This window comes from Tupaia chinensis, unplaced genomic scaffold, assembly GCF_000334495.1.
Source record: "Tupaia chinensis unplaced genomic scaffold, TupChi_1.0 Scaffold000423_1, whole genome shotgun sequence".
NCBI lineage: Eukaryota > Metazoa > Chordata > Mammalia > Scandentia > Tupaiidae > Tupaia > Tupaia belangeri.
Genome location: NW_006159928.1, coordinates 50,984 through 78,918, shown reverse-complemented (window position 1 = coordinate 78,918; position 27,935 = coordinate 50,984). Strand labels below are relative to the sequence as shown.

Sequence of the window (27,935 nt, the reverse complement as noted above, 5' to 3'; positions counted from 1 at the left end):
CCCTCTCTCCCTCCCTCCCTCCCTCCCTCCCTCCCTCCCTCTCTCTGTCCCTCTCAGGTCAACTTAAAAATAAATGATTAAATAAAGTTAAATAAAATAATTCTTTAAGTAAAAAGTACTTCAGTGAATTGTGTGGCATTGGGAATTGAAAAGATCATGTCTAGTTTTCAGCATTATGAACTTCAGGTACCCATGAGAAAACAGACTAAGTCTAGGAGACAGAGGGCTCAAGTTTGTCGGATGATTCAGCCCACCTATGTCAATTCACTTCGGTACTCTTTTTGCTCAGCAAATTCTGTAATTCACTAAAAGTCAGGAAGATACTGAGTTAAACTAAGTTAGTGTAAGATGTCGCAGAACTAACGTGCAACATAAATTTCCAAGAAAACGGTCTATATTATGCAAGGTTTTCTCCTCATGTGCATGAATTTCCAAGAAGGGGATATGTAATACCATTTTAATTCTGGAGCACATCTGATATCACCAATGCACCACAGAATACACACTGAGAAACAATGTTAGTATATGAAGAAAAGTGGCATGTGAGATTAAATTAAATTTCTTTACTGAAAGTCAGGATTGCTGCAATTTGTACAGAGAATTTTAGTGCCACTTCTACTTTGTTGTGGAATGTAAGGTGACACAACCCCACTCAGGTATTTTTGGCCATTACCTTAATTAAACAGCCATCACTGCAATGCCAAACTATTCCTTCGATTTTCCCCTCTCTACAACCTTCAAACCAGGACAAGAGATCATTGTGCTTCAATGGAGGTAGATTTCTTATTTGAAATGCTCCGTGTGGTATAAGAAGATGTAATGGATGCTTCTTGCTTCCTAATCCTAAGTGGTAAAATCTGCCATTAGCCATACTTATTAAAAGACACATTTTAGAAAGAATAAGAAAATGTACCTCTCCCAATAAAAAGTCTCATAAAATATTTAGTAACAAAGTTAACAAAAAGTTTAGTGGTCTCCCTTGAGAAAAAGTATAATCCAAATGCATTAAGCACTGCTATGGCTCAAATGTGGCACCTTACTTCACCAAATCTAAATACCGTAGTGTACTTACTCTGCCAGACGTAGGCAAACTGACCTGAAGGCCAAACCGAGACACACATACCTGTTTTTGTAAAGTTTTAATGAACATAGCCACATTCATTTACAGACTGCCTGTAGCCTATGGCAGAGGTGTGGCCTTCAAAGCTTAAATAATATCTGGCATTTCACAGAAAAAGTCTCCTAACTGCTACTCAATGCCACTAGCCATATTCAACTATCATTCAAACAGCTTTGCCAAACAGCTACACTGTCTCTCTGATACACTGAATAATTACTATTTTAGCTTTCTTACACCTGCCAATCCATCTGCTTTTAATGTCTATATAGCACTTTGCTGTTACAGTTTTAATGTCCTTAGCTCTATCATCTTATTTCCCTCTCAATGTATTCCATAGTGCCCTTGGCGTACTCGATTTTTCATGGTACATAGGATGGGACTTTAAAAAGTTTGCAAACATGAAATGTAAAAATATGAGTTTATTTTGATGCAAAAACACTGCTATCAGTGTACAGTTCTCATAATATGTATTTTCCATGAACTTTCTAAAGACATCCCCCCCGTTTTTTTTTTTTTTTTTTTTTTTTTTTTAGAGATTTTCACTGTAGGGCGCGTGCGCTCGCCAGACAGACAGAGAGAGACATAGAGACAGAAAGCGAGAAATCACCCCCCAGGGGGGATGGTCACGCCGCAATCCCTTCTCCTCCATTCTCCTCTCGGGATCTTGGGCACGCATGCACACGTGCCCGGCGTGAGTTTTAAGCCACTGGGTCCGGGACACGAACTGCGGTCGACTACGTGGGAGTCCAGCGACATAGCCATTACGCTAACTGCTGGTTCCTCCCCCTCGTATTTTGATGTTTTATACATTACTCACTGCTGCTAATTATTTACTCTTGTCTGTTTTAATTCATGCTAAAATAATTATCTAGCTACAAAAAGTACATTTCAGTCAATTCACCTTATTAAATTTTAAAAAGCAATACTTAGTCCTGATTAATTACTTTTCAGGTGATGCTACCACAGGAAAGAATGAGAATTAAATCAACATTCTTGATTATTATAATAAAACTGTTAGTTAGACCTGTGTAGGTATTCATGAAGTTAAAGTTAACAGAAATAGATGTAATCCTAGGAAACTAAGCCAGATTTGGTCATTTCTCTAGTGTGTGTGAGTGGCTAAGCTAACCCTAGGAGGTTCTCTTTTAAAACAAAACAAAACGTTACTATAGCTGAACAAGAAAAAAGCTTCACTCACCGTATGGGTTTCCATTGATATTTGTTCCTACAAGCTCCAGTGTTTGTTCTAAGAGATCTGATAGTGGCACTGCACTGATTTCCAATAGTCCAGAATCGTCAGGATGATGCTTTAGTACCAAGGCAATTTCAAATTCATAATTAACTACAGAGGAATGCCAGCAATACTGTTTGTTGTTTTTCTCTACTGGTACCCAACCTATAATTTAAAGAAGTAATTTTGAATTATATTGTTTTCTTTGGACTGAAACTGCAGACAATTCTTATTTTTGTTGTAAATTTCCCTTATTTTCTAGATGTTCTACCACATATTCAGTTTTCCAACAAATGGGAAAATTAATGGTTTTACTGTATTTTTCTTTTTTTAAAATCACAAAGGTTCATTTTATTCTGATGAAAAATTAACTTCTTTAGTTATTCCACTAAAAAACACCCAGAATTCTATTAGAAAATGCACCCTAATTAAATACAAATTGAGCACTATTCTAAGACATAGCATTAAGGTTTATTATAAAATAAGTTTCTACCTTCTCTCCAATTTCAGGGACAATGAACATATGTATTCAGAGTAAATATTCCCCACTTTATTGAACTGTTCTAATGTACACTGAATTCTTTATTGATTCTATTTATTGAGTATTATTGTGGTTCCTCTTCTCATTCTTGTCAGAATAGGCCCCCTCATTGTGGAACATTCATTAACCACCACCCCCCCCCCCAAAAAAAAAAAAAGACACACTAGGACATATATGCCACTGGGACCACATTTTTGGCCTTCATTACTTACCCCAGATTACTGTAATAATTTGATGGCCTGCTAACCAATAGTGAAACCCACTTACTTCTATTAGTTTCATTTCTAAAATTTAAATCTGGTTCTGCTCTACCTCTGCTTAGTAATCATTATCTTCAGGATAAACTTCAAATTTAGAATTCAAGGGCCTTTAAGATCTGAATCCATTCCACACTTCTAGCCTCAGTTTTATAATCTCAAGATTCCATATACCCTAAACATTCTAGCTGCAAGGAATATTCTCTAAAATGTCCAAAATGTTCTACACTCTGCTGTTCTCTAGGGAGTTTGCCCACACTGACCTTCCCTCGTCTTGCCAGCTAAAGTACAGATGTCAGTTACTCTTAAAAGCCTCCGCGGGAACCAGCAGTTAGCATAATGGCTATGTCTCTGGACTCCCACGTAGTCGACCGCGGTTCGTGTCCCGGACCCGGTGGCTTAAAACTCACGCCGGGCGCGTGTGTGTGCGTGCCCAAGATCCCGAGAGGAGAATGGAGGAGAAGGGATTGTGGCGTGACCATCCCCCCTGGGGGGTGATTTCTCGCTTTCTGTTTCTATGTCTGTCTCTGTCTGGTGAGCGCACGCGCCCTACAGTGAAAATCTCTCCAAAAAAAAAAAAAAAAGCCCCCTCTAAGTCACTAACTATGAATTTCTCTTCTTCCCTGCCATTATACCTGTGTATTCATTCCTGTTAGTTCTTAAATCATCCATGGTTGCTTTCTCCCAATGTCTAATAAATCCTCAAGGACAAGGGTTCTGACCTTAATTTTTGTATTTCCAGATTTTAAGATTATTTTGAACATATAGGTACTCAAGATATTCCTCTTGAGTCCATAACATTAAAATCTGGGTACTTCTGTACTCAACATACCTTTGCAAATTTCTCCTATCCACAGAGAAACTACTTTTGAGACACCTATTTTCAACCCAATGGAGATATTCTTCTGGAATCTTCACAAAAATATACACATATAACTTATGTTATGCCCAACCTAAAGGTAAAGACTTTTTTGAAATCTCATTTCAGATTAGGTCAATCATATCTATTCTGGAAAGAACTTCAAGGTTATTCTTATTTAATGTTTTATTGTCACAGACTATAAAATGTCCACCTGAGAAGACTCTAAACCTGACAGGACATTCTTGATATGAAATATCTTACTTCTTTGATATAAATGAGCAGATTTTACATAAGTTTGATTCAGAAGTTTTATGCTGTACAAATAAAAACTAAAAGTCAGATTAAATTAAATTCTATAATTTCTGATCAAATGGACCTTTTGATTTTCACTTTTAAACACAAAACTGCATTTGAGAAGAGATTTCATGATACCAGGAATGTGTCCATTTTCATCAGGCACTGGATTCCCATTTAATTGTTCTATTTCCTTAGCTGGCATCCAATACTCTGGAACAGGTTTGAAGTCCTCTTCGACATTCCAAAAAAATTCTAAAAAGTTAGATAATATTATATGTGGCAACATGTTAAAAAATCTAAAATACGTAGCAGATTCAAACTGGGAACAGCTAATACAACCTCTTAATATCAGCTATATGCAGTTATTCTCCATTGACAATTACTATAATGTGCCTGTACTTCAAAGGTCAGGCTACTAACACTTTAAATTTTTAATTCTGAATATACCACTACTGGAATATAACGTGAAACTGTCTAATGTAGCCAATATTTCCTTATGTGTAGATTTACAGTAAATTTTTAATGCACACTAAAATACAAATATATACATAAAATGTTATATATATATATGAATATAGATACATGAGGGTATGTGTCTGCTACATATAATATTTAGAGATATTTTAATGTAATAATTAAAAATACTTTGAGATTTGTGCTTGATTTATAAAATTATCTCAATACAGACAAAGTTAAAATGGCATTCACTATAATGTATACACTAATTTTTATGTTTTAATAAAATACACTCATAATGAATAGTTGCAGGAATATTAGGAAAATGCTTTAAACTATTATTAAAGAATATTCTTTTTATATAAAATACTCAATCCTAATTTTTTCCCAAGCTGCTTATATTATACAAAAGGATATAATGTATAAAAATATCATAGCAATAAACAGCCACACATTTCAGCTATTAAAATCATGATAGTTAAAAAAAAAATAACCTTTTGAGTTTTCTTTTGAATGAAGAAAATTTTTAAATCTTTTGTCAGCTTGTTTGTTGGGTTTTCTATCTAGTCGAGCCCAAAGGTACGGCTGACCTAAAATAGTAGTAAAAGGAAAGAAAAATAAGAAGTAAATAAAACTTAACTCAAAAGACATTCAGGAACAGAATTTCCAATAAACAGTAGAGTCATCTCTATAAGGGAGAAGCAACCCAAGAAGACAAAGAAAAATACGTAATCTAAGACACATACCACCTAGCAGTACCTGATGGTATGCAGTCAGGTCTCTGAACAATGATTAGAGATGAAATAAGTAAGTACCTATGCCTTTTGTAACACATCCCATACCCCTGTTTTATTAGCAACTAGCATTTGTGAGAAAGAAAAGCTACTGCTATTCAAGATGGAAACTTAAACAATTATATTCATACCTCCCCTGAACATTATACAGTGCTGTGAAGGTTAATTCTAGCAGACTGGAATTAGGCTGAGTTGTTTTACAGAGCACTAGGCATGAAACAAACCGATTCACAATGCTGTTTTGTAATTATGGGCCTCAGGAATTTGCGGGCACTGTGCTGGGATTCTGTTTTAGAAAGAATGAAACTGGTGAGATGCACTTGGTCTCAATGAGACCTGTGGAGGGCTCTGCTGTTGAAGCTGATTACTTAGCAGGAAGATGCCTAAATGACAGGCAAAAATATGTAAATCCCCAGCTGAGACTTCAGTTAGGACTCTGTTCCCAGATGTTGCCTGCACATAGTGGGTACCTGATATAGAAGTGTCCTGCCAGGGCCTTAAAACAGGAGACAATAGTAGATTTTAGATTTCACCTGGTCTTTCCAGACTACTAACTGTAAGAAAGTCCTTAGCTGTGATACACATCCTTATTTTTAATGTCGTTGTTATACTGCATATCCTTTATCAATAATAAAATTAAATTTCTAAGCATTAGTTTGGTTTGTAAGCTTTGGTTTCTGAGTTGTCTTTAGTAGCTGAACTCTATTCTTTTTTAACTGCTACCATCACGTATAGTCACACGTGTTGCACATTAAAGTTTCTTAAAATAAAAATATAAATATAAAAGCCTGAAAATGTTACAGTAATCTAAAAATCATAAACGTTTATAAAAACATGTACTTTGGTTTAGATATTATGTATTACTTATTAGCTATCCATATAAATAATATGAAGAACCAAATTAAAATATTCTTTTATAAAACATAAAAAATGCATTTCACTTAAATCCACTGAGATGGTTACTATCAAAACGCAAAACAAGTGCTGGTAAGGCTATAAAGTAACTGGAAATTTTGTGTACTGTTCAGGGGAATGTAAAATGGTGGGAATCTTATGAAAAATAGTATAGTGACTCTTCAAACAATTAAAATGAGAATATACAATCTGGTCATTCCATTTCTGGATAATACACAAAAGAACTGGAAGCTGAGCCTCAAAGAGATACCTGTTCATCACTGTTCATTGCAGCATTACTCAAAATAGCTTACAGGCAGAAGCAGCCTGAGGGTCCCCTGATAATTAAATGGATAAATAAAATAGGCAATATACATACAACAGAAAATTATTCAGCCTTAAAAAGGAATGAAATTCTGATGCACACTAAGGTGGATAAACCAAGAGGACATTATGCTAAGTTGAAATAAGTCAAGCTCAAAAAGAAAAATACTCATTATTCCAGTTATATGAGGTACCTAGTCACATTCATTGGGAGAGAAAGTAGACTGCTAATTACAAGGGGGCTGGGTGGAGGGAGAAGGGAGAGTTTAACAGTTTCACTTTTGCAAGATGAAGACTTCAGAAATGGATGATGCTAATATTTGAACAAAGAATGTACTTAATACCACTGACCTAGCTGTATGTACATCTAAAAATGGTTAAGATGGTAAATTCTGTTGTATATATTTTACCAGCTAAAGCTGCTTTTAAACACACTTCAGAAGATATTTCCTAATACAAGGAATGTGTGTCCAGTTGACCATTTAACTGTTTTATTTCATTTGTTAGAATTAAGTAGTAATCTCAGCAACCAGAAATAATCACAGCAAATATTTATCTTTTTCAGTGTAGTTTTTTCTTATCATAGTTGAGATTTTCTATTATATTTGCATTTCTTTTTTGTTTTTTAATTGTCAGAGTGTGCATGCGCTCTCCAGAGACAGAGAAACAGAGAAAAAAGGAAAGAGAAAAAGCACCTCCCACAGGGCTTGGTCATGCCACAGTCCCTTCTCCTCCATTTTGCCATTCTATAGGAATTTTGGGCAAGTATATACACACATCCAGAATGTCTTTCAAGTCTCTGGGCCCAGATTCAAACCATAGTCATATGGGACTTGTCTCCCTTAACCACTAGACAACAGGCCACCTGTCTATTTCTACTTGATTTTCTACCTCTTTCAAAATATGTTAAAGCGAAATTATTAAAAATGCCAATAATAATAAGACTAATGAAATCAGGACTCGGATTAATGCAAGAACAGAGTTTTAGCATTAAATAAACCTAGGTTCCATTACCAGTCAGTTCAACCATTCATTACCTATATGGTCTTCACTAAACTTCAGTTTCCTCAGAAGAGGAAATATAGTAATACAACAAGTAAATACAACAGCAGTGACCTTATTTTGCTACTAAGATTTCCAAGAGTTTATGGAGGACAAATGCCCCATTTCAGATTTATATAGTTTGTAAAGTGATTAAAATAATACTTGCAAAAGAAATTTTTATTTTACCTTTGTAGGTAGTAACATAGCAACATGTCCCATCCACTTTTTCTGTTGGAACTGCATTGTATATATCTGCAGCTAATGCCTTGTGACTTAGAGTTTCAGTTGCCAAAACTTTAAATGGCTTAAAAGAAAAAAAAAATTGGGTTAAGATAGCCTCTATACTGGGACACACACACTCTCACCTGAAATGTCCTTAATTTTATTAGTTCTCAGGGAAAATGTCTTGTTCATCCTTCAGAATAATTTATAAATATTTCTCTGTGAAGTTCCCCTAAGTTCCCCTTTCTTTCCCAGCTCTCACAGCAATACCAACCTCCCCCAAAATCCAAAGGTGAGAAGAGAATCAAGCTGGGGTGAACCACTATCACACATGGCAGTGTCTAATAAGAATTAGGCTGTTGAGGTTTAAAAAAAATAAAGGTTGACAACTACTGCTACAGACATTGAGAAATAAATGTGGGTTGTTGATTAAAGAAAGAATATAGTGAACCATTCAGGGTGGCAAGACCAAAAAGGTAGTGCAATACGCAGGACGTCTATGTTATAAGAGCTATAACAACAGTATCAATAGAAAGCAGTATGGAAAGATCAGATATTACAAAGTAAAAAGCACCAAGTGGACAGAAAATTGGCATGAAATGACTCCAGGGTTCATTTTTTTAATTCAATAGATAATTTTGCAGTGCCTGCCCTGTGTCAGGTCTAAGAAGCTCGGACTAAGGATAAGAGGGCAGTCTCTGTCTTAATGGCCTTGTAGTCTAGAAGACAAGAAGGCTGGTGCCAATGATGAAACGTGGGTAGGGTAGATTTCAAATGGACATGCGGGGTTTCGGGTTTCCTATGAACTGATGGCTGGGGATTCTACGGATCATACAGGATACTTACTATTCACTCATGAGCATTTCCTGAGGGCCTACTAAGTGTAGATATTGCTAGGGTAGTATGAAACCTTGAGACGGGAACATCAAAGTTAGAATGAAGTAGGTAATTGTTGGTTAGCAATACATGCATGAATGAGGTCTGATCTTTAGCAGCCTCATTAGGTTAGCTGTCGACAATGTCACAGTTTCCCAGGTTAGAACAGGTAAAGCAGGTCTTTTAATGTCTCCACTTTCTCATCACTCTCGAAATGGAAAGTCTGGACAGTGGAGATTACCTAAATACTCAGGGGTTGCTCTCAAAAGGCGCTAACCTGAGAAGAAAGGAACATTATTTAGGACGTGGGGTGTCAATTTCCCTGAGAGAGCAAGTTTGAACAGCGTGATCAGAAAAATTCTCCTACAGATTGCCTCCCTAACAACGAAAAAGCTACAAGAAGCTGGAGCTCAAGGCGTAGGGAACTCCCACCCCAGCGAAAACTGTAAAAAGCTCCCAGCCTGGTCGGCAGCTCTAACGCGCCCGCAGCCCTCGCAGGTGCAAACGCGGTCGCCCTGCTCGCCCGCCCGCCGGGGCTCCCCCGTACCTGATGCTCCCTCTTGGCAGACGGTTCCTCCTTCACCTCCGTCACAAACACACAAGGCATTTTCCGCTGCACTGAGCCCAGGCGCCTCATGGTGAGCCCCACCGACAGTGCGAATCGTTGGCAGATAGCGCTGCAACACTAACCACCCGGGCTCAGGCCGCTCACACTCCGCGCCCAGGGACAGCAGCAGCGACTCTGCGACGCCCAAACCCGGGCGAGGGGCGGGGACTTACTTCCGGGAACGGCCTCCTGGCCGCGGCGCCTTCTGGGAGTTGTAGTGCGGGGCTGAGGCGTGCACTCGCACGTGCGTTCCCCCGGGTTTTGATGACCAGGGAAAAACAAAGATCCGCTTCTTGGGTGTGTGTACTTAGCCGTATCTAGTAACCGCTGATACTTTTGAAAATTAAACAATATAAAGTCAGAGACGAATGATTTCAGATGGTGACTTAACGTAATGATGCCTGCTTGCCTGTTCTCTTCAATAAGTTCAAGGGGAAACCAATATAGAGATTTAGAAGTATCTAGAGAAATCCCCCAGATTCTCAGGCAGAATGAAAACTGGTTTCCCAAGAAGAATGTTAGAAAACGCTGCAATTAAAACACCTGGAACTCAAAGGAAGAAAAAAAAAAAGTTACTATTTGGCTTACACCTTAATGTAGCATAAATTGGTCAAAATTAGTTCTTAGATTCTTTGTGGAGTGAGTGCCAAGTTTGGCCTTAAATTCATCCAAAGCCATAGGAATACCCACCACCAAATTTCAATCTCAAGCCTTTTTTATAGGGAAAACTTACCTTAATTGAATGTGAGTTCCAAGAGACCCAGTGGCTTGAGTAGATGCTGTCAACTGTAGAGCCAAAAATGCCTTTGACTTACTTCTCAAAATATAGTGAATGTGATAAAAGAGCCAATGACGGAATAAAATAAATATTAAATATTTCATTAAGGATAGTTTCTCTCTCATTGGAGCTAGTAGTGCTCAGATTAAATTTGTAGGAAATTTTTACTTTACCACAATCCTTTATATGCTTAGACAAGACTCCATTCTCATTTCTATAACTGTTAAATCGGCATGGGTCATCCAGCATATTACTGACCTAGCCCTTGGGGAAATTCAACAACTATATCTTACTGGAAAGGGTCAAAATAGTAATGGAATTCTCAAAGAGTAAATATCCCTGAAAAAAGTTTACCGTTTTTGATTGTTGGATTCAGACGGTAGGTAGAAAGATTTTCCATTTCAAAGTGTATTTTCTGCTATATTTAAGGTTTTTTTTCCATAGGCAAACACAAACTACCCCTCCACCACCAATTTACAAACAAACAAAAAAAGTAGGAAAAAAAGTTAAAACTCCCAATCCCCGACTCTGTTGTTGGAACCAGACACTTTTAGTGTTTTATACTCAAGTGCCAGTTACTTTTCGTTTCTCCAGAGTAATCCTAAAAACCAGCTGTTTCAGTCTCAAAAATAAAACTAAGTTACCTTCACAAGTGTCAACTGTCATCTCCTAAACTGCCACAGAATCTTCTAGGTCTAACATTCTGTCACTTCTGAGAAAGGATCACCTTCCAAAACATTCCACTTGCTATTTGAATAATATCATCAAGGCTAATCATCTCTTAGAAAGCACTCTGTTCCCAATGCTTTGATTTCATCATTGCCTGGAGCAGACTCCAGCAGATACCTAAGTTCAAGGGAAGAGCTGCAGGATCAATTCACCATAATAAACTGGACTTCTACTCTTACGGGTGGCAATCAGCAGCTTTGCCTAAGTCTCAAAATCTTCAAGAGTCAGCAAGAAGTTCTTACCAGCCACTGTACTTAAAGTAGTGTTACGGGACTACAAAAGACTTTCTTCTCTGAGACTGATGCATTAGTTTACTAGCATGTACTAAAAAGGAGAGAGACTCAGTGTGAATGTGCTTTGGCCAACACAAAATACAGAATTTTCTACACCACACCCAGTTGTGGAGTCAAATTTCCCATCAGTCCTCATACAGGGAATAAAAATCCTCTTGGGTAGGGCCATAGCTTTCTGTGAAAGACTAGAATAAAATCCACATTAGGAAAGGATAGAACTGAAGAGAATAAGAAAAAGGAAAAATAAAAAAGAGAAAAGAAAAGAAAAAAGAAGTTAAAAAGAAGAAAGCAGGGCCTCAGGATTCCTAGAGGCCATGAAATCTATTTAATATACTCTGCAACAACAAAAGCAATATCCCCATATGGGTTTGACCTGTTCTTACTGTTTCTAATGGATTGTAGTTATATACACCTAACTCCAAAAATTAAAAACATTTTTTCAGCCAAGTACAACATAGACTTTCCCAGTGGCTTTAATTATGACGATATGTGTAATCATGCAGTACTGGTGTTTGGTAACAGTATTTGAAAACACTCCCATGAAGCTACGCATTCACAGGTGGAGAGGGAATTTGGAAGCAAAGACCAACTGAAGATTTTTTTTAAGGTGTTTTTCCTACTATCCTATTTACTTAAGATGAGCACTTTATTGTTCTAGAATTAGAAGGAAGGGCAAAACAAAGATCGAGATAAATTTTAGTTTCTAAACTTATTTCCTAGATTTTTATCCTAAAGCATTGAATTTAAAAATGTCATACCAACTTGGCCTATTTTATTTAACCAAAAAGAAAACCCGTATTTGTCTTAATCTTTTAAATTTCCAATTGAAAGTACATGGCAATTTTTTTCCCAGAGAGTTTGTTTTGTTTTGTTTTGTTTTTGCTATAGGGCACATGGACTCACCAGAGAGACAAAGACAGAGAAACAGAAAGTGAGAAATTACTCCCTGGAGGGATGACCACACTGCAATTCCCTTCTCCTTCAGTCTCTTGGGATTTTAGTCATGTACACACACATGGCTGGCATGAGCTTTAAACCACCGGGTCTGGGACTGGAACCAGTCGACTACATGGGAGTCCAGTGATGTAACTGTCACTCCATCTTCTGGTCCTAGTACATGGCAGTTTAAAAGTAACTTTTTATTTAATTTGTCACCTCTATGACATCTTTCAAGTCACCTACGATGAATATTTTTATGTCTGCTTTTTTTTTTTTTTTTTTGTTAAAGACACTAAGGTAAAACTCTTAGTAACTACTGATTGAAATGTATTTTTCTGGGAATCAGAGTACTTAATTTGGTTTTTGACAAATCATCATATTTTCAAGAATGCTGGAACCTTTCGACTGTAAGAACCTTCCACCATAAGGTATTTTGAAGGTACCTGTTTAAGATATTGGAATATGAATGTGATTCTCCCCCCCCAATTCAGTAGGTAACAGTGAGTACATATTTAAAATAATTACATTTGTTATCTTGTATAGATAGCATATTTTTATTTACAAATATTAGTTTGGTTTCCACCATATATAGAAACAAGGAAGTTAGAATATAGCTATCTACTTGTCAAATACTCATTAGTTTTTAAATATGAAAGTACAAACTGATTTATGTTCCATTTTCAATGATAATATTGAAAGATAAAACATACTACTATACATTTGCTACTGTCTTTTGGTTAATATACTAAAACTAAGGGAAATGCAGTTTTCACTGGTAAACTAGCCTACAGTTATATGTGAGGTCATTTATGATGAGTAAACAATGGATTAGGTAACAATGAAGAAAATTCTGGAAGTTTGAGTTTGTGTGCTTACTAGCAACCACTTTCAACATTTCTGCAAAGCTAGAGAAGGTATCTTCTAATTTAAATTTCTTTAAGAATTATCTATTGTGTAATATACCGTCAACAGGAGGTCAGTTTTAAAGGAATACCACACTGATAGCCTGAAAGACTGTGGAAAAGAATTTTTCCCCCTTACACACTGATAGTTCTTATATTTGCATTCCTTCTTCCTGCAATTATTATATACATAATATATATTTAAAAAAAAACGTTGGATTAACAACAAGAGCGTTGAAAATGGCAGAAGTTGGGAATGACTGCTATTTCTTTTTTAATTCCACATGCACAAAGGTAAATATGTACAATTTACACTACTTCACGTGCTTAAGTTTGTTAGTAGAATGAGGATATTGCAATAATTTGCATTACTAATCAATATTTACTATTTTCTGGGAGATGTTTTTTATACTTAAAATCTAAAGTTACGTAGCCACGTATTTTGATATATTGAATTTCTCTGAACAATTCTAAAGATAATTTAAAATATGATTTATTCAAAAATACCCTTATAAGTGTCAGTTACCTGCCTTTTGACTTTTTAATCTTAATGTGGCATTTTGGCCAATATTATGGCTTCTTGACACATGAAATTCCTAATATTGTAACAGTACATTGTATGTCATATTATTTTGGTTAATATGATTTCAGTCTTATATTCAGATGGTTAAATTCAGGCCATTATCAAATTTAGTATTATAAAGCTAATCGTTTCTGTATCCGAAATTAATTAACTCGATTACTGTATTTTCAAAAGTCTTTCTAAATAACAACAAATATTTAAATATCATGGAAGAAGTAAGACACACACAAAAATAAGCAAATTGGCCAAATGGGAGTTACAGTTTACAAAGGTAAATGAGAAAAAATTTAATCCAAAGGATTAGGATGAATGGATTTCAATAAAACCAAACAAATATAGAAACTCAGTGTTTGATGCTTAATGCTCATGACAAAATAAACCCAATGAAAGAGACTATGAGTCTGGTTTAACATGTTTTATCTCTGCTAGGAAGCCTGGATGGAATCAATCCCATTGACCATAGGAATGAGGTCCACTTCGGTTACCTTTAGATTAAGTACTGAGATGATGGTAATACAATTCATGTCCCAGATGGACAAAATTTGTGTCTGTTTTACTGATATTAATATATTCCCAAGTACTTAGCACGGTGGCTGGTACATAGTAAGTTCTCGATAATTAATAAATGAATAAACAGGTACCTTAATAGCCATCACAAAGCCTTATCTGACATCACTGACAAAAATGCTGAAAGAAGGGTATTTTATTTCCTTTTTACAGTCGAGGAAACTGAGGCACAGAGAGGAAAAAATACCAGTTTATCTGACTTCAAGGTCATGCCCACAACCCTGTACTGCATGTGTATACAGATCCACTTTCAAAAAGGGAGAAATAACACACGCACACACACACACACACACACACACACACACACACCATATCATGGCGCAGTGCTAAAACATGCTTGCAAGTCAGTTCCACATGGGAAAGTTCCCAGTTCAAGTCCAGAGACCTCCCTGAGGACTCTAGGTACCCCCTTGCCCATGATCCAGGGCTGGCTGAACATTAAGACCCTGTTGGGGTGCTGTCTCTCTCCTCTCTTTCTCTCTCTCACTCATGGAAAAAGTAAAACGGAGATAATGAAGACAAAATTTGGAGGGAGTAAAAAGATAAGAAACAACCTCTCTTTTCTCTCAAAAGAGAAGAAATTAATGAAATACTATTACTATGCTATCCACCTTTGTCCATAAGACAGTGGCCTACCGTTTTTTTTTTTTTTAACTGTAGATCCATGTATAAAAGAACATAGAATTTAAAAAAGAGCAGCTCATTGAAATAATTTACATTTACTTTTGTTGGTATATAAAGATGTCAGGGCGTGCATGTGCAATTTACCTTTGTAGTCTAAAGGCACAAAACATATACATGTAATGTAACATGATGTGGTAATTATTTAAAATTTCACAATAGTAAGTTTAAGGGGCCAGCAGGTGGCATGATGGTTAAGGTGCTGGACTCCAACATGGCCAACTGTGATTTGAATCCCAAACCTGGCTGCTTACTTTTTCACTTTCTCTCTCTCACGCTTTCTCTGTCTCTCTCTCTCTGTCTCTTTCTCTCTCCAGTGAGCACTTGTGCCCTATAGCAAAATTGAAAAAGTAATAATCATAATAAATAAGTAAATAAATAAATAAGAAGTTTAAACTCTATGTACTTTCTGCACATAAACAAGACTTAACAGGTTCTCACGCATAAACTAAGAAACTAATCAAAGAGTTCATAGACATTGTCTTCACAACTAGAATTTGGTGATTTTTTAAAAATATAGTCTGTCTTGCTTCAGAAAGAGAACTGGAGTGGTTCTGACATAAGATTGTGATTAGGACCTCACTTGTTTTCTTTTATATCCATTCTTAGTGAACCAGATAGTTGAACTGATTTGAAAAAGTGGCATTGTATCAGTGACTTGTGGCTTGCTGTAGTATTTAATTATTACATTATCTTGTCACATTCTCAATCAAATAGGCTAATTTGCTAAATTTAGACTTATAATCCTATATTAGTGGTGTGTATTTTTGTGATTCTAATTAGACCTTTAATTAATTAGCAGCCTATTGTTGCTGAGCACTAATGTTAATATAAATGTTAATATATTGAGTTTTCTACACCGTTCACTTTTTAATTTTTTTTTAGGGTTCCCAGTGCCGATTCCGACACTGTGAAGAGGCCCTTGGCAGTGACACTGTGTGCTCATTATGGAGAGAGAGAAAATGCTTAGATCCACTTTGCAGATTTAGACACATGGAAATGCAGGTAGAATTACCCAGCATACCACTCCTGTTAAAGCCATCTTCCTTCAATAATATTAAATTATATTATACTTTTACAACACAATAGGGGAGAAGTGGTTCTTCCTTCCCCTATTTAGTTATAGGCATTTTTAGGGACTTAAGTTCTTAGAAAAACGGAGGAATATGCTTTAGCAATTTTCACTGCATCTTTTAACTAGCAGGGCCAAAATGCTAGAAGACAGAAAATACACAAGATCTAAAATCAGTCATTGTGATTATTTTGCAATTGTATTGTGTTGTAACATATGGCATTTATTGTGACTGTGACATCTAATCATTATATTCACCCCATCTTCTTTGTCTAGCAAAACTGCAGTATTTCATGCTTCTGGGAAACTCAGCCTCTTGGGTGTGTGAAGATCAGTTGTATCTTTTATCACAGCAAACCTCGAAATATCAATGGATTGTTTCTGCCGCCAAGTAGCAGTGAGTATACATTTTTAAAAAACATGGACATACCATATTGCAATCTGCTTTTCAAGTAATAGCATAGAATGATATTTTAAATAAAGTATGACAAAGTAAGCAATGCAGTCTAGTAACCAATGGATGATTTAGATGATTCTAACAAGGATCAGTAGATGGCGTAATGGTCACGGGACTCCCGCGTAGTCAGCCATGGTTTGAGGGTTCAACCCAGCAGTTTAAAACACCAGGAGAGTGTGCATGTATGCCCAAGATCCAGAGAGGAGAATAGAGGAGAGGGGGTTGTGGGGTGGCCACCCCTCCTTGGGGGTAATTTCTTGCTTTCTGTCTCTGTCTCTCCAGTGAGTGGATGCACCTTGTAGCAAAAATATCTCTTAAAAAAATGAATCATGAGATCATATTAAGTGAGACATAAAGCAGCTAACAACATAAACAAAAGAAAGAGCAAGTTAAATTCTCCTTGTATGTTTCACATGGATATTTTGTCTGAAAAGTGAGATGGCTACTTGGTTAAGTAGAAGGATACTGTGTCTCCTCAAAAGCATCACCCAACTAGAGCCAAGCTCAGAGGGATGGCCTCACCTATGTTCCTAGGAAGTGTGCAAAAATCTATCTCATAGGTGGAGAAAACAGGGGCCTTTTCTGGGTTACCCCATGCTTCTAAACTGAGGCCTATATGTTGATGTTCTTCCTAACTCTTCAGTTGTGGAGAAATTGTAATCAATTCCACTGAGATTCTACTATGTGGTGAACTTTAAGGTAGATTTCGGGGGGGGGGGAGAACAGAAGATACTATATTATAAAACAGTGAATAGTGAGACCATCAGATGGCATGATGGTTTTGTTGTTGGAATCCCACATAGTCAACAGTGATTCTAGTGCTGGACCTGTCAGCTTAAAACTCAGGCCAGGTGTCTGTGCATGGGTGCCCAAAATCCCATGAGGAGAATGGAGGAAAAGGGATTGTGCCATAGCCATCCCTCCTGGGGGGGGGGTGATTTCTTACTTTCTGTTTCTCTGTCTGTCTCTGACTAGTGTGCATGCCCTATAGCAAAAACAAACAAACAAATAAACAAATAAAAACAACTCTCTAAAAAACAAACAAAAAACTCAGGCCGAGGACCAACAGATGGCATAATGGTTACATTGCTGGACTCCCACATGGCTGACTATGATTCAAGTTCTGATGAATGATCCAATGGCTTCAACCGCGCTGGGCATGTATGTGTGCATGCCCAAAATCCCAAGAGGGGAATGGAGGAGAAGGGATTGTGACACCCGGACCCCAGTGACTCAAAACTCATGTGGAGTGTGTGTGTGTGTGTGTGTGTGTGTGTGTGTATACACATGTATAAATTAAAACAAATAAAATAGTAAATAGCGAGATCCTTGCTGAAGGAACCGTCTGGTTTCTCTGATACTATTGCTTCTCCACTGTCCTGTATGGCCACCAAATTTCTCTAGTGGAATGGCTCTAGAAATGAGCTTACAGGATATCAGTTCTTTGGGATTTGAAAGCATGGCCTCAAAATATCTTCAGCAAATGGATAACTAAAAATTAAGTCCCCTTGTTATGGTTTTCTAGAAAGTTCTAGCCTCATAGTACACATGGAACATGTGATACCTTGATCATACTTCTCTCCTTCCCTATAGTGTAAACATTATGAGGATGGGGATCATAGCTACTTTCCTTACCGCTGCCTTGTATAGATACTCAGTTTAATTGATTGTAAGGACAGATGAATAGAGGATAGATAAATTAACTGCTGAAAGGTACCTACTGGGATGAAAGTTATTGCACCTATGTATTAAGTAATTAACTTTGGCCCCATCTGTTTACATACAGTGATTTTATTTCATGCAGAATGCCATACTAAATTCTTTCTATCGAATTAGTAGTTTGATACCTAATGGTAAAATTATTATCTCTCAATAGACCTCTTTCAAGCCTAGGGAAAAACAAAGTCTGCATCTCAAGGCAAAAGAAGGGATGGAATGTCTGGATGATTATGACTGGGCTCCCCACTGTAAGACATGCCCTGGGCTAAGTGCTGTAGGGATAAATTTGATTATTCTCATTGATGAGAAGTAGAATCTGAACATTAGAGATAAATAATGTCTGACTTTTCTGAACGTCTCAGTTTCTTCAGTAGGTGTTAAGGCTAAACTTGTCAGTTGGAGTAATTTCTTCAATCAGGTCAAACCTAGATCCACCCACTGGTACCAATCTCTTCCCTTAAGCCTTCTCCCCTCTACCACGAGAGGGATATAAGGAGACTCAGAGGCTGCTAATACCCTGCTTCCCCAAATCTCTTTGCTTCTATCTATAGGGGTCAAGAGAGAGCCCCATCTACCCACCTCATTGACCAACAGAGCCTCATTATGTCTTTTAAAGTGTTATAAGTCCACCAGGGCTAATTTAATCCTTTTATTCCTGTTTATGTCAGTCAATACAAGAAACTCCTTTTCTCAAGTGGGTCATCATTCCTGCCCTGCTCTGTCCTTTTTACTTATTCCTCTCCAACCTTGCATTATCAACAGAATTCTTACTTGACTTCTTTAAACTTTTCATACTCTAATCAAAGTGTTTTCCTCCTGAGGATCTGCTTCTCCTGAGCACTCAAGTAGTGGCTGTTTTTTCTCATAGCCCTCCAGTACGACAGGACTGGATCCTCATTGCCAGTTTCAGGCTATTGTCTGGTCCATCTCCCCAGGACCATCCAGCCTGAATCTAATGTCAACAGATTATGGCATTTGTACCCCTAGTGGTGCTGTTTTATCTTTTGTCTGTGACAAATCTTTAAAAAGTTCGTAAAAGATGAGTATTATGAAAAAGCTACGCATGGATTTCCATTTTTTTCTTGTACCAGAATAAACTCATATTTATCTAATTCCATTCTCCCATGCACTTTTCAAAGTCCCCTCATGCCCCCAAGTCCTTTCTCCATGTTTTCCAACAGTGTGAACTGCTGTCTAGTTGTCACTCTAACAGTACTCCTATGTCAATTCTTGATTTCAGTAGATAAATATGTGACCTATCTATCACCCTAGCTTCTCAGTTCCTTGAACTAAACTCTCTTGTTGAACTTATCCTTTCCCCATTTCAGTCAGTCACTCTTAGTCACATTTTTTTTTCCTTTGGTTTCACTGTAGGGCGTGTGCACTCACCAGAAAGATAGATACAAACAGAGAGACAGAAAGTGAGAAATCGTCCCCCCGAGGGGATAGTCACAACACAATCTCTTCTCCTCCATTCTCCTCTTGGGGTCTTGGGCACACACACATACACGCACTTGGCATGAGTTTAAGCCACCAGGTCCAGGACCCAAACTGCGGTCGACTACGTGGGAATCCACCGACAGCCATTACGCTAACTGCTGGTCCCACTCTTAGTCATATTCTAAATGATAGTTACCACCTCTACCACAGGATCTTGATTCCATGTATCCTCTGGCCTATTTTTCTATTTCAGTGTGTCTAGAATCTTCACTTAAACAGTGCTTCAAACACTCGTACCTCTAATTCATCGATTCTATCATTTTTTCACAATCGCTCAGTTCCTTGGTTTGTTTTTCACCTCTATCTGCTGATCTGTCCCTTACACACACTCTCCATTCTCTTGTAATCCTCTGGTTTCACTGTACTTGCTGGATAACCATAATACTGTAAGTGACTAAGAACAACCCTTCATCTTCTCTGTGCTTGCATCCATTACAGTTGGACATGACTATAGAAAGCTATACAATCATGCTGATGGTGTTAAATTTATTAACATAATTATGACCATAAATCTCAAATGAGCCTTGATGTCGACTGTCAATCATACTAACATCACAGTTCCCCAGTTCATCCCTATTATCCTAGACTATTGTTTTATAGATTTTCTCCTCCTCCTTAAACTAAGTGGTCTCAGATGATAACCTCACGTCTTACTAACACAAACTTTGAAGCAATGAGAAGAGGGCTTCCACAGATTTCCCTCACTACATCTGCCTATCTACTAGCATCTGTACTAGCCTCTTCCCCTCTTACAAATGAATTATCCACACTCCAACCTGTCTAGAGCATGTTCTACTTGGTAGCTAGATCGTACCTCCTCTTATCTACTCAAGGACACTAACTCAACAATTCTCCCTCTCCTTTCTACATAATCATTTTAGAATCTTATTGGGTCATTCCTATCAGGACACAACCATGCACGTATCTATTTTTTTTTTTAAACTGCCTTCTATTGAATTCATTCTCACAAACTGCCATTCCATTTTCTTTTCTCCCTTTAACTGTCATTGTTCTCAAAGTGGTTGTTTATTCTTGCTATCACCAAATCCTCCCTTCTCATTCTTTCTTAATTCCGTACTAACGAGGCTTTTTAGCCCTTTCCACAGTCATTGACACATTGTTAAATCCTGCGGCAGATTTTCAGTTCTTAATATTATTTGAATATTAGCAATACTTGACACATTTGACCACCCCTTCCTCTACCATACAATCCTGCATTCCTACTGCTGTTTTCACTTTCTTCTGCTGTTTTTATTTTTAAGAATTATTTTATTTAACTATTTATTTACTTATTTTAATTTGACCAGAAAGGAACAGAGGGAGAGAGAGAGAGAGAGGGAAAGTGAGAACTGCTATCAGCCATGTGGGAGTCCAGCACTCTTAACCACCACACCAACTGCCAGCCCTGCCCTGTCCTCCAAGTTTTTACATGTGGGATGTTCTAAGAGTCAGTCCTTGGTTCTCTTCCCTTTCCTTTTCTTTCTTTTTCTTTCTTTCTTTCTTTCTTTCTTTCTTTCTTTCTTTCTTTTTTTCTTTCTTTCTTTCTTTCTTCCTTCCTTCCTTCCTTCCTTCCTTCCTTTCTTTCTTTCTTTCTTTCTTTCTTTCTTTCTTTCTTTCTTTCTTTCTTTCTTTCTTTCTCTTTCTTTCTTTTTTTCTTTTTTGGTCTACTGCTTTAGTACTCTCATCATCTTATGACTGAGTATGATCCACATATCAATGATTTATAAATGTACGTATTCATTCCCAGAGCTGCATCTTGAACTTTAGGTTCCTATATTCAACTTTCTGATTTGAATCTTAACTTGAATGACGAATGAACATTTCACACTTATTATTATTCAAAAACTGAACTCATTATTTTACATCTGCCTACTCAAAACTACTGTATCCACAGCTGTTCCTACTTTATGTATGTATGTAGTTATTTATTTCAGAGTCTCCCTGTGTTATCTTCCTGCCTCAAATCTCACAAGTAGCTGGGAGTACAGACATGTGTCATTATACCTGACATTTTAGGGTAGGTGGGGATTCAAACTGTGCCTCTTATGTGGCCTCAGCCTGCCACGCAGCAGTGTCAACTAGTACGTGCTTCTCCAGTGAGGCCCTTCCTATCTCATTTTGATGGCAATTCCATCCTTCCAGTTGCTAAGGTCATCTGAGTGTCCTTTCCTCTCATATTCCACATGGACTCCTCAGAGGAATCTTGTTAACTCTGCCATCCTATTCTATCTAGAATCTGACTTTTCTCATCATCTCTGCTATTCCCACATGGACCAAACCACTGTTACCTCCAGACTGGATTACTATAGTAGCCTCCTAACTGATTTCTCTGCTTCAACTCTTACTCCTTAAGGTCTATTCAAATGCAGCAGCCAGAATAATATTTTCTTATATATATGTCATATTACTACCTTTCCATCCAAAATTCCCCAATGTCTTTTTTCTTTCTTCTTTCTTTCTTTCTTTCTTTCTTTCTTTCTTTCTTTCTTTCTTTCTTTCTTTCTTTCTTTCTTTCTTTCTTTCTTTTTTTCTTTCTTTACTTCTTTCTTCTTTTTCTTTCTTTCTTATTTCTTTTTTTTTTTTTTTTTTTTTTTTGCTATGGGGTGTGTGTACTTGCCAGAAAGAGACAGAGAATGAGAGAGGTAAAGTAAGAAAGTACCCCTTCCAGGCAATGGTCATATTGCAATCCCTTCTCCTCCATTCTCTCAGGAATTTGGGCATGTATGTACCTGCACCCAGCATGTTTCTTAAAGCCAAGTCTGGGACTTGAACTGCATAATTATGTGGGATCCAGCTGCCTTAACCACCACACCAGCTGCTCCCCAACCTTATTTTTATTTAGAGAGAAGTCAACGTTCTAAAAATAGCTTAAACAAAAGACTATCTGGTACTCTTTTAGCTCTCTGAATTGATTTCTCACAATACTTATACTTATTTGCTCCACTCCAACTACATTAAGTTTCTTTGCTTTCCTCAAAGCATGCTAGCATCTGCTGCTTTAGGGGCTTTGCACAGTGCTCTTTCCTCAATGTCTTCATGGCTAATTGCTTTGCCTCCCCAAAGCCTTGCTCAAATATCATTCTTCAAAGAAATCTATCTAAACACTGCATTTTAAATGTACTCAGCCTTCCTATCTCCTTCCTACGCACTTTGCGGATTTTCTCACCTTGCTCTACTTTTTGTAATTTTTAAAGAATCATTTTATTTAACTTTATTTATTTATTTATTTAATTTTGATCAGAGAGAGAGAGAAAGCTGACAGGTCCAGGACTTGAACTGTATACGGGCCATGTGGAAATCTAGCACCTTTAACCACCATGCCAGCCCTGCTCTACTTTCTATTTGCCATACCCTCAGATGCAACATATCTTCTTTGTTTAGTATGTCTCTTACTTGTCTGACTCCTTTTTATAAAATGAAAGTTTCATAAAGCCAAGAATCTTTATTGAGTGGTCGAGAGAGCCATGACATATTTTTCTGTTTTTCTATACAAAAGTGCATTGTGACTTTTCCAATGACCCAGTCGTTCTCTGATGAATCACAAGGACCAAACATGGGCACCTAGTATTGCCTCTCACACAGTGGCCAATTCTATCCCACAAAGTTCTGAATAGTATTTAATCATGTTAAGCTGTGTGTACATCTCTGTACTCTAGGAAAGAAGATTGGTTCCAAACTGTAGGTAAAATACAGTCTAATTAAAGATTAAAAGTAGTTAGTACCTCAGGCCAGCAGCTGGTATAGAGGCTAAGGTGCTGAATCTCATGTGGCTGAGTGCATGGTTGGAGTCCTGGACCTAGTGGCTTGAAAAATCATACTGAAAATCCCAAGGGGAGAATGGAGGAGAGCTTGCAGCATGGTCATCTTCTATTGGGGGCCATTTCTCACTTACCTTCTATTCTGTCTCCTTCTAGTGAGTGCACATGCCCTATAGCAAAAAAAAAAAAAAAAAAAAATGTACTTAATACCTTTATGGGGACCAGCACAACAGATGGTGCAATGGACTTCCATGTAGTTGATTGCAGTTCAATTTCCATTCTCAATGTCTTAAAACTCCTGCTGGATGCAAAAGAATTGCGGTGTAGCCATCGGGGGTGGGTTGATTTCTCACTTTCTGTCTCTCTGTCTCTGTCTCTCCAGTGAGCGTATGAGCCCTATAGCAAAAATCTCTCAAAAAAAAAAAAAAAACTTTATGAAAATCAACCCTTTAGTGTTTCATTAAGGGTGTATGATTCATTGATAAATTTATGGTAGGATTAATAGAAATTATTTGATTGTATAAGTATCCGTTCATACAGAGCATTGTGTAGCATGTGTGTGATTTTATATGTTGGGTTAAAATAAGATAAAATTTAAATCTTTAAGTGTGCAAGTTATAAAAATTTCAGGGGCCTCTGCTTGATGAATTGAGACTCGATGTAGTCCATAATAAGTAGAAGAGTTGGAGGCACAGCTACACTAGCTTCATCATGAGTTGTGCTTTTGCAATACGAGGCACCTGTCAAAGGCAATTTTTCATTAGTGGATTTGTCATTGTGTGTTATTTTTAACTAGTAAGTACAATTAACAAGAATTTTGCACTTTCTGTTTTTTTTTTAGGGGGTGGGGGCTGGTGGTATAGACCTGCCAGTTAGTTTTTTTGCAATTCAAACTTGAACCAGCTACTGAATTAAAAAAATCTCTTAAAAGATATTTCACTAAGATGTGGCTAAATCATTTAAGAGAGACAGTCTAATCCCCCTGGTTATCATCTCCAGGTTTAAAAACAAATAGCTATTAAGCCATTTGAGAATGCTAAGAAAATATAATTCAGTTGATGTTTACTGTAGTTATAAGAATTCTCTAGGTATATCTGAGCAAATATTGTATTTTCTTTGTAAGCATGGTACGTACTTATTCTTTTTCCCATGGCATATATTATAGGTTAGTGTACTCTGATAGAAAGACTTTTATTATTTTTTTTTCTGTAGGGTTTAGGCCACACAATTCCGCTTCTGAAGCACATATTCTAGAGAAAGTTATTCCCATGTGCATCTGAGTACATATACAGAAATGTACATCACACCATTGTTTACAATGGCCAAAAGCTAAAAACAATCCCAGTGTTCAATAACAGTGTGGTAAGTAAGTAAATTATGGTGCATTCATCAAAGGAGTACTATACAGTGATAAAATAATTAGGAGAAATATAATTAAGAATGCATTTCACAGATATAATATTGAATGAATGAAAGAAGAAAAAAGGTTATCTACTATTTGATTCCATTTTTACATGCTTAAAAATTAGCAAAATCAGGGCCAGCCCCATGGTAGGCCCTACTCGTCCCTGTAGATTTCTGTTGTTCACAAATTACCTGCTGTCAGGCATTTTGTAATAGCAGCCCAAATGGACTAAGACACTTGCTAAAATCTAAGGTCCAGAAGCAGGGTATTATTCTCATATTTAAGACACAAGATAGTAAACATTTTAGAAGCTGAAATAAGATAAAGATTTACTTCAATTCGAAGATTTCATAATAGTATTTGTTAGAATAGTTTTAATTTCCTCTTGGAACAATGCTTAATAGAAACAAATTATTCCAAATTTTATCCATGGGTTTTATCTAGGATTCCATGAATAATTTGGCAAACCTATAAATAATTCAACTGTATTAAAAGAACGTTTTGACTCCAGGTTAATTTTCAGAATGGCATTGTGAAGAGTTCCATGAACTTGTTCACCAGCATTTACTACTTGGTAATAAATATACATTAAAAACAAACATTAAGTCTCTTGAAGTAGGCCTAAAGGCTTAAAGCACATGAAGTGATAGTTATTTAAGAAAAATCTATCAAATCTCATGAAGAATAGCAAATCCGTGGTATTTAAGTTTCTCCTATAGGCTCCTTTTTCCACCCCCAGTGTGGTGACAGAAGTTCTACTCTACAAATACATATCATTATATTTTTGAGCTTGTAACATTAAGAAATGTAATATATTTGACAATAACAGCATGAAGAAAGCAGGTGGGAGCAAAACTGTATTATGGTAAAGAAGTGACACCAGATGGTAACTCATTCCCATAGGAATAAATGAATAGAACTAGAAATTATAAGAAGGTTAACATAACGAACCTTATATACTTGCTCTTCATTCTCTTCTCAGCTTCCTGAGAGGCATAAAATGATGTTATGTTATATTTTTGGTTTGTAACATATATGAATATACCTTATGTAACAATAATACCACCATGAGGAGGAACAAATTTAGCTCTACAGGACTCATCTTTTACCTCTCACAGGAATTAAATTAGTATAAATCTGAAACAGGTTCTAAGTGCTAAGAAATATATAGTAAATCATAGAGCAACAGCCAAGAAAACACTGCCCCCAATGAAAAAAATCATTAAAGGAATTAAACATCATGCTGAAACAGCTCACTCACTGTGAAAGAAGAACCTAGTAGAAAAACAGCAGCACAAAAAAGACATGAAATAAACAGAAAACAAAAAGAAAAATGGCATCGCTAAGTCAAACTATGTTAATAACAGCAAATGTAAATGGATTAAAAATTTAATCAAGGGACCAGCAGATGGCATAATGGTTGCGTCCCTGGACTCCCATGTAGTCAATCGTGGTTCGAGTCCCAGACCTGGCAGCTTAAAACTCACACTGGGCACATGTGTGGGCACACTCAAAATTCTGAGAGGAGAATGGAGGAGGAGGGATTGCAGCAGGATCTTACCCCCAGGGAGTGATTTCTCACTTTCTGTCTCTTGTGAGCACATGTGTCCTATAGCAAATAAATAAATAATTTTTAAAAACCTCTCTAAAAAAAATGAATCAAAAGGTGGAATTTGTCAGAATAAAAATAAAGATCCAACTATATGCTATCTACAGGATACACATTTTAGGTTTAGAAGTGAAATCGGTCTAAAGCAAAAGCTTGGGACAAAATGTACCATGCAAGCAACAACTCTAAGCAAACAGAAAATAAAAGATTTGAACAACTGAGGACAAAGTGGAGGGAGAGTGGGAGAGGGTAAGATGCAGGAATGGCAATTTGGGAAAAAATGGAGAAGTAAGACATTTGTGGGAGACACATATGGTTTGTTGCCTGTTGCTGATGTCATGTATAGTACTCTCAACTCGCCTGCTGGGTGGCCTATATCATGTGGAGTGAAATCTCTTTACAATCTAAATGATGTATGATGAATGAATGTATAAATAATAATAATAATAATTTGTTAATAAAAGAAGATTTGAACAGTTATAAAGTGCCTAGACCAAACAGACATCATTAGAATTCTCTGTGCGACAATCACAGAATTTATATTTTTCTCAAGGATTAAGATTAAGGTTAGCATTAGCCTTATGTGTAAAACCATTATGTTCTTTTAAAATAAGCAATATGAGAAAAAAAATGGGAAGTTCACAAACAAGAGAAAATTAAATAACACACCTATAATTTACCAGGAAATTGGGGAAAAAAATTACAAGGGCAACTAGAAAATAATTTGAGATAATGAAAATAAAGATACAGTGTACCAAACCTCATGGCATGAAGATACAGCAGCACTTAAAGGAATGTGTTTAGTTGTAAATGCTGATATTGAAAATATCTAAAATAATAACCTAAACTTACACCTTAAGACACTGGAAAAAGAGTAAACTAAACTTAAAGCAAATAGAAGGAAATGAAAAATAAAGATTGAAGCAAATTTTGAGCACTCATGTGCAGACACCCAATGTGTTTTTGAGACTGTCGTTTTAAGGACTCAGACTGCAGTCAGCCAGTGGGATCCAGCCGCTTTAACCACCATGCCAGTGACTGCCCAACAAAAATATTTCAAAAACTGCGGGAACCAGCAGTTAGCGTAATGGCTATGTCGCTGCACTCCCACGTAGTCGACCGCGGTTCGTGTCCCGGACCCGGTGGCTTAAACTCACGCCGGGCGCGTGTGCGTGCGTGCCCAAGATTCCGAGAGGAGATTGGAGGAGAAGGGATTGCGGCGTGACCATCCCCCCTGGGGGGTGATTTCTCGCTTTCTGTCTCTATGTCTCTCTCTGTCTGTCTGGGCGAGCGCACGCGCCCTACAGTGAAAATCTCTCCAAAAAAAAAAAAAAAAAAAAAAACCTCTCACCCCAGTATATAGCTAAGTTAACACATACCATTACATACATGTTATTCTGAGAAATAATAACTACCAC

The 27,935-nt window shown here is 37.0% G+C and overlaps 2 protein-coding genes across 8 annotated transcripts in view; one reads left to right on the top strand and one right to left on the bottom strand.

The window, feature by feature from the left end:
* The window catches only part of RLIG1 (RNA 5'-phosphate and 3'-OH ligase 1), an 11,517-nt gene extending 1,941 nt beyond the window's left edge, over positions 1-9,576 (bottom strand). For both annotated transcript variants that reach the window (XM_027774322.1, XM_027774323.1), the window contains exons 1-6: positions 9,466-9,576; positions 8,007-8,124; positions 5,259-5,354; positions 4,444-4,560; positions 2,319-2,516; positions 674-843 (exon numbers count right to left, since the gene is read on the bottom strand). In XM_027774322.1, coding sequence (XP_027630123.1) covers positions 674-843; positions 2,319-2,516; positions 4,444-4,560; positions 5,259-5,354; positions 8,007-8,124; positions 9,466-9,555 — 789 coding nt within the window. In that variant the 5' untranslated portion in view covers positions 9,556-9,576. The remainder of the gene's footprint in view (positions 1-673; positions 844-2,318; positions 2,517-4,443; positions 4,561-5,258; positions 5,355-8,006; positions 8,125-9,465) is intronic.
* A 180-nt stretch (positions 9,577-9,756) lies between these two features.
* ZC3H11D (zinc finger CCCH-type containing 11D) overlaps positions 9,757-27,935 on the top strand; it is a 43,679-nt gene continuing 25,500 nt past the window's right edge. For 5 of the 6 annotated variants that reach the window (XM_027774320.1, XM_027774316.1, XM_027774317.1 and 2 more), the window contains exons 1-3: positions 9,757-9,822; positions 15,883-16,002; positions 16,346-16,466. In XM_027774320.1, the coding sequence (XP_027630121.1) occupies positions 9,790-9,822; positions 15,883-16,002; positions 16,346-16,466 (274 nt within the window). In that variant the 5' untranslated portion in view covers positions 9,757-9,789. Of the gene's footprint in view, positions 9,823-13,126; positions 13,179-15,882; positions 16,003-16,345; positions 16,467-27,935 lie in introns of those variants that run through there. The other variant, XM_027774319.1, reaches the window with a different exon arrangement.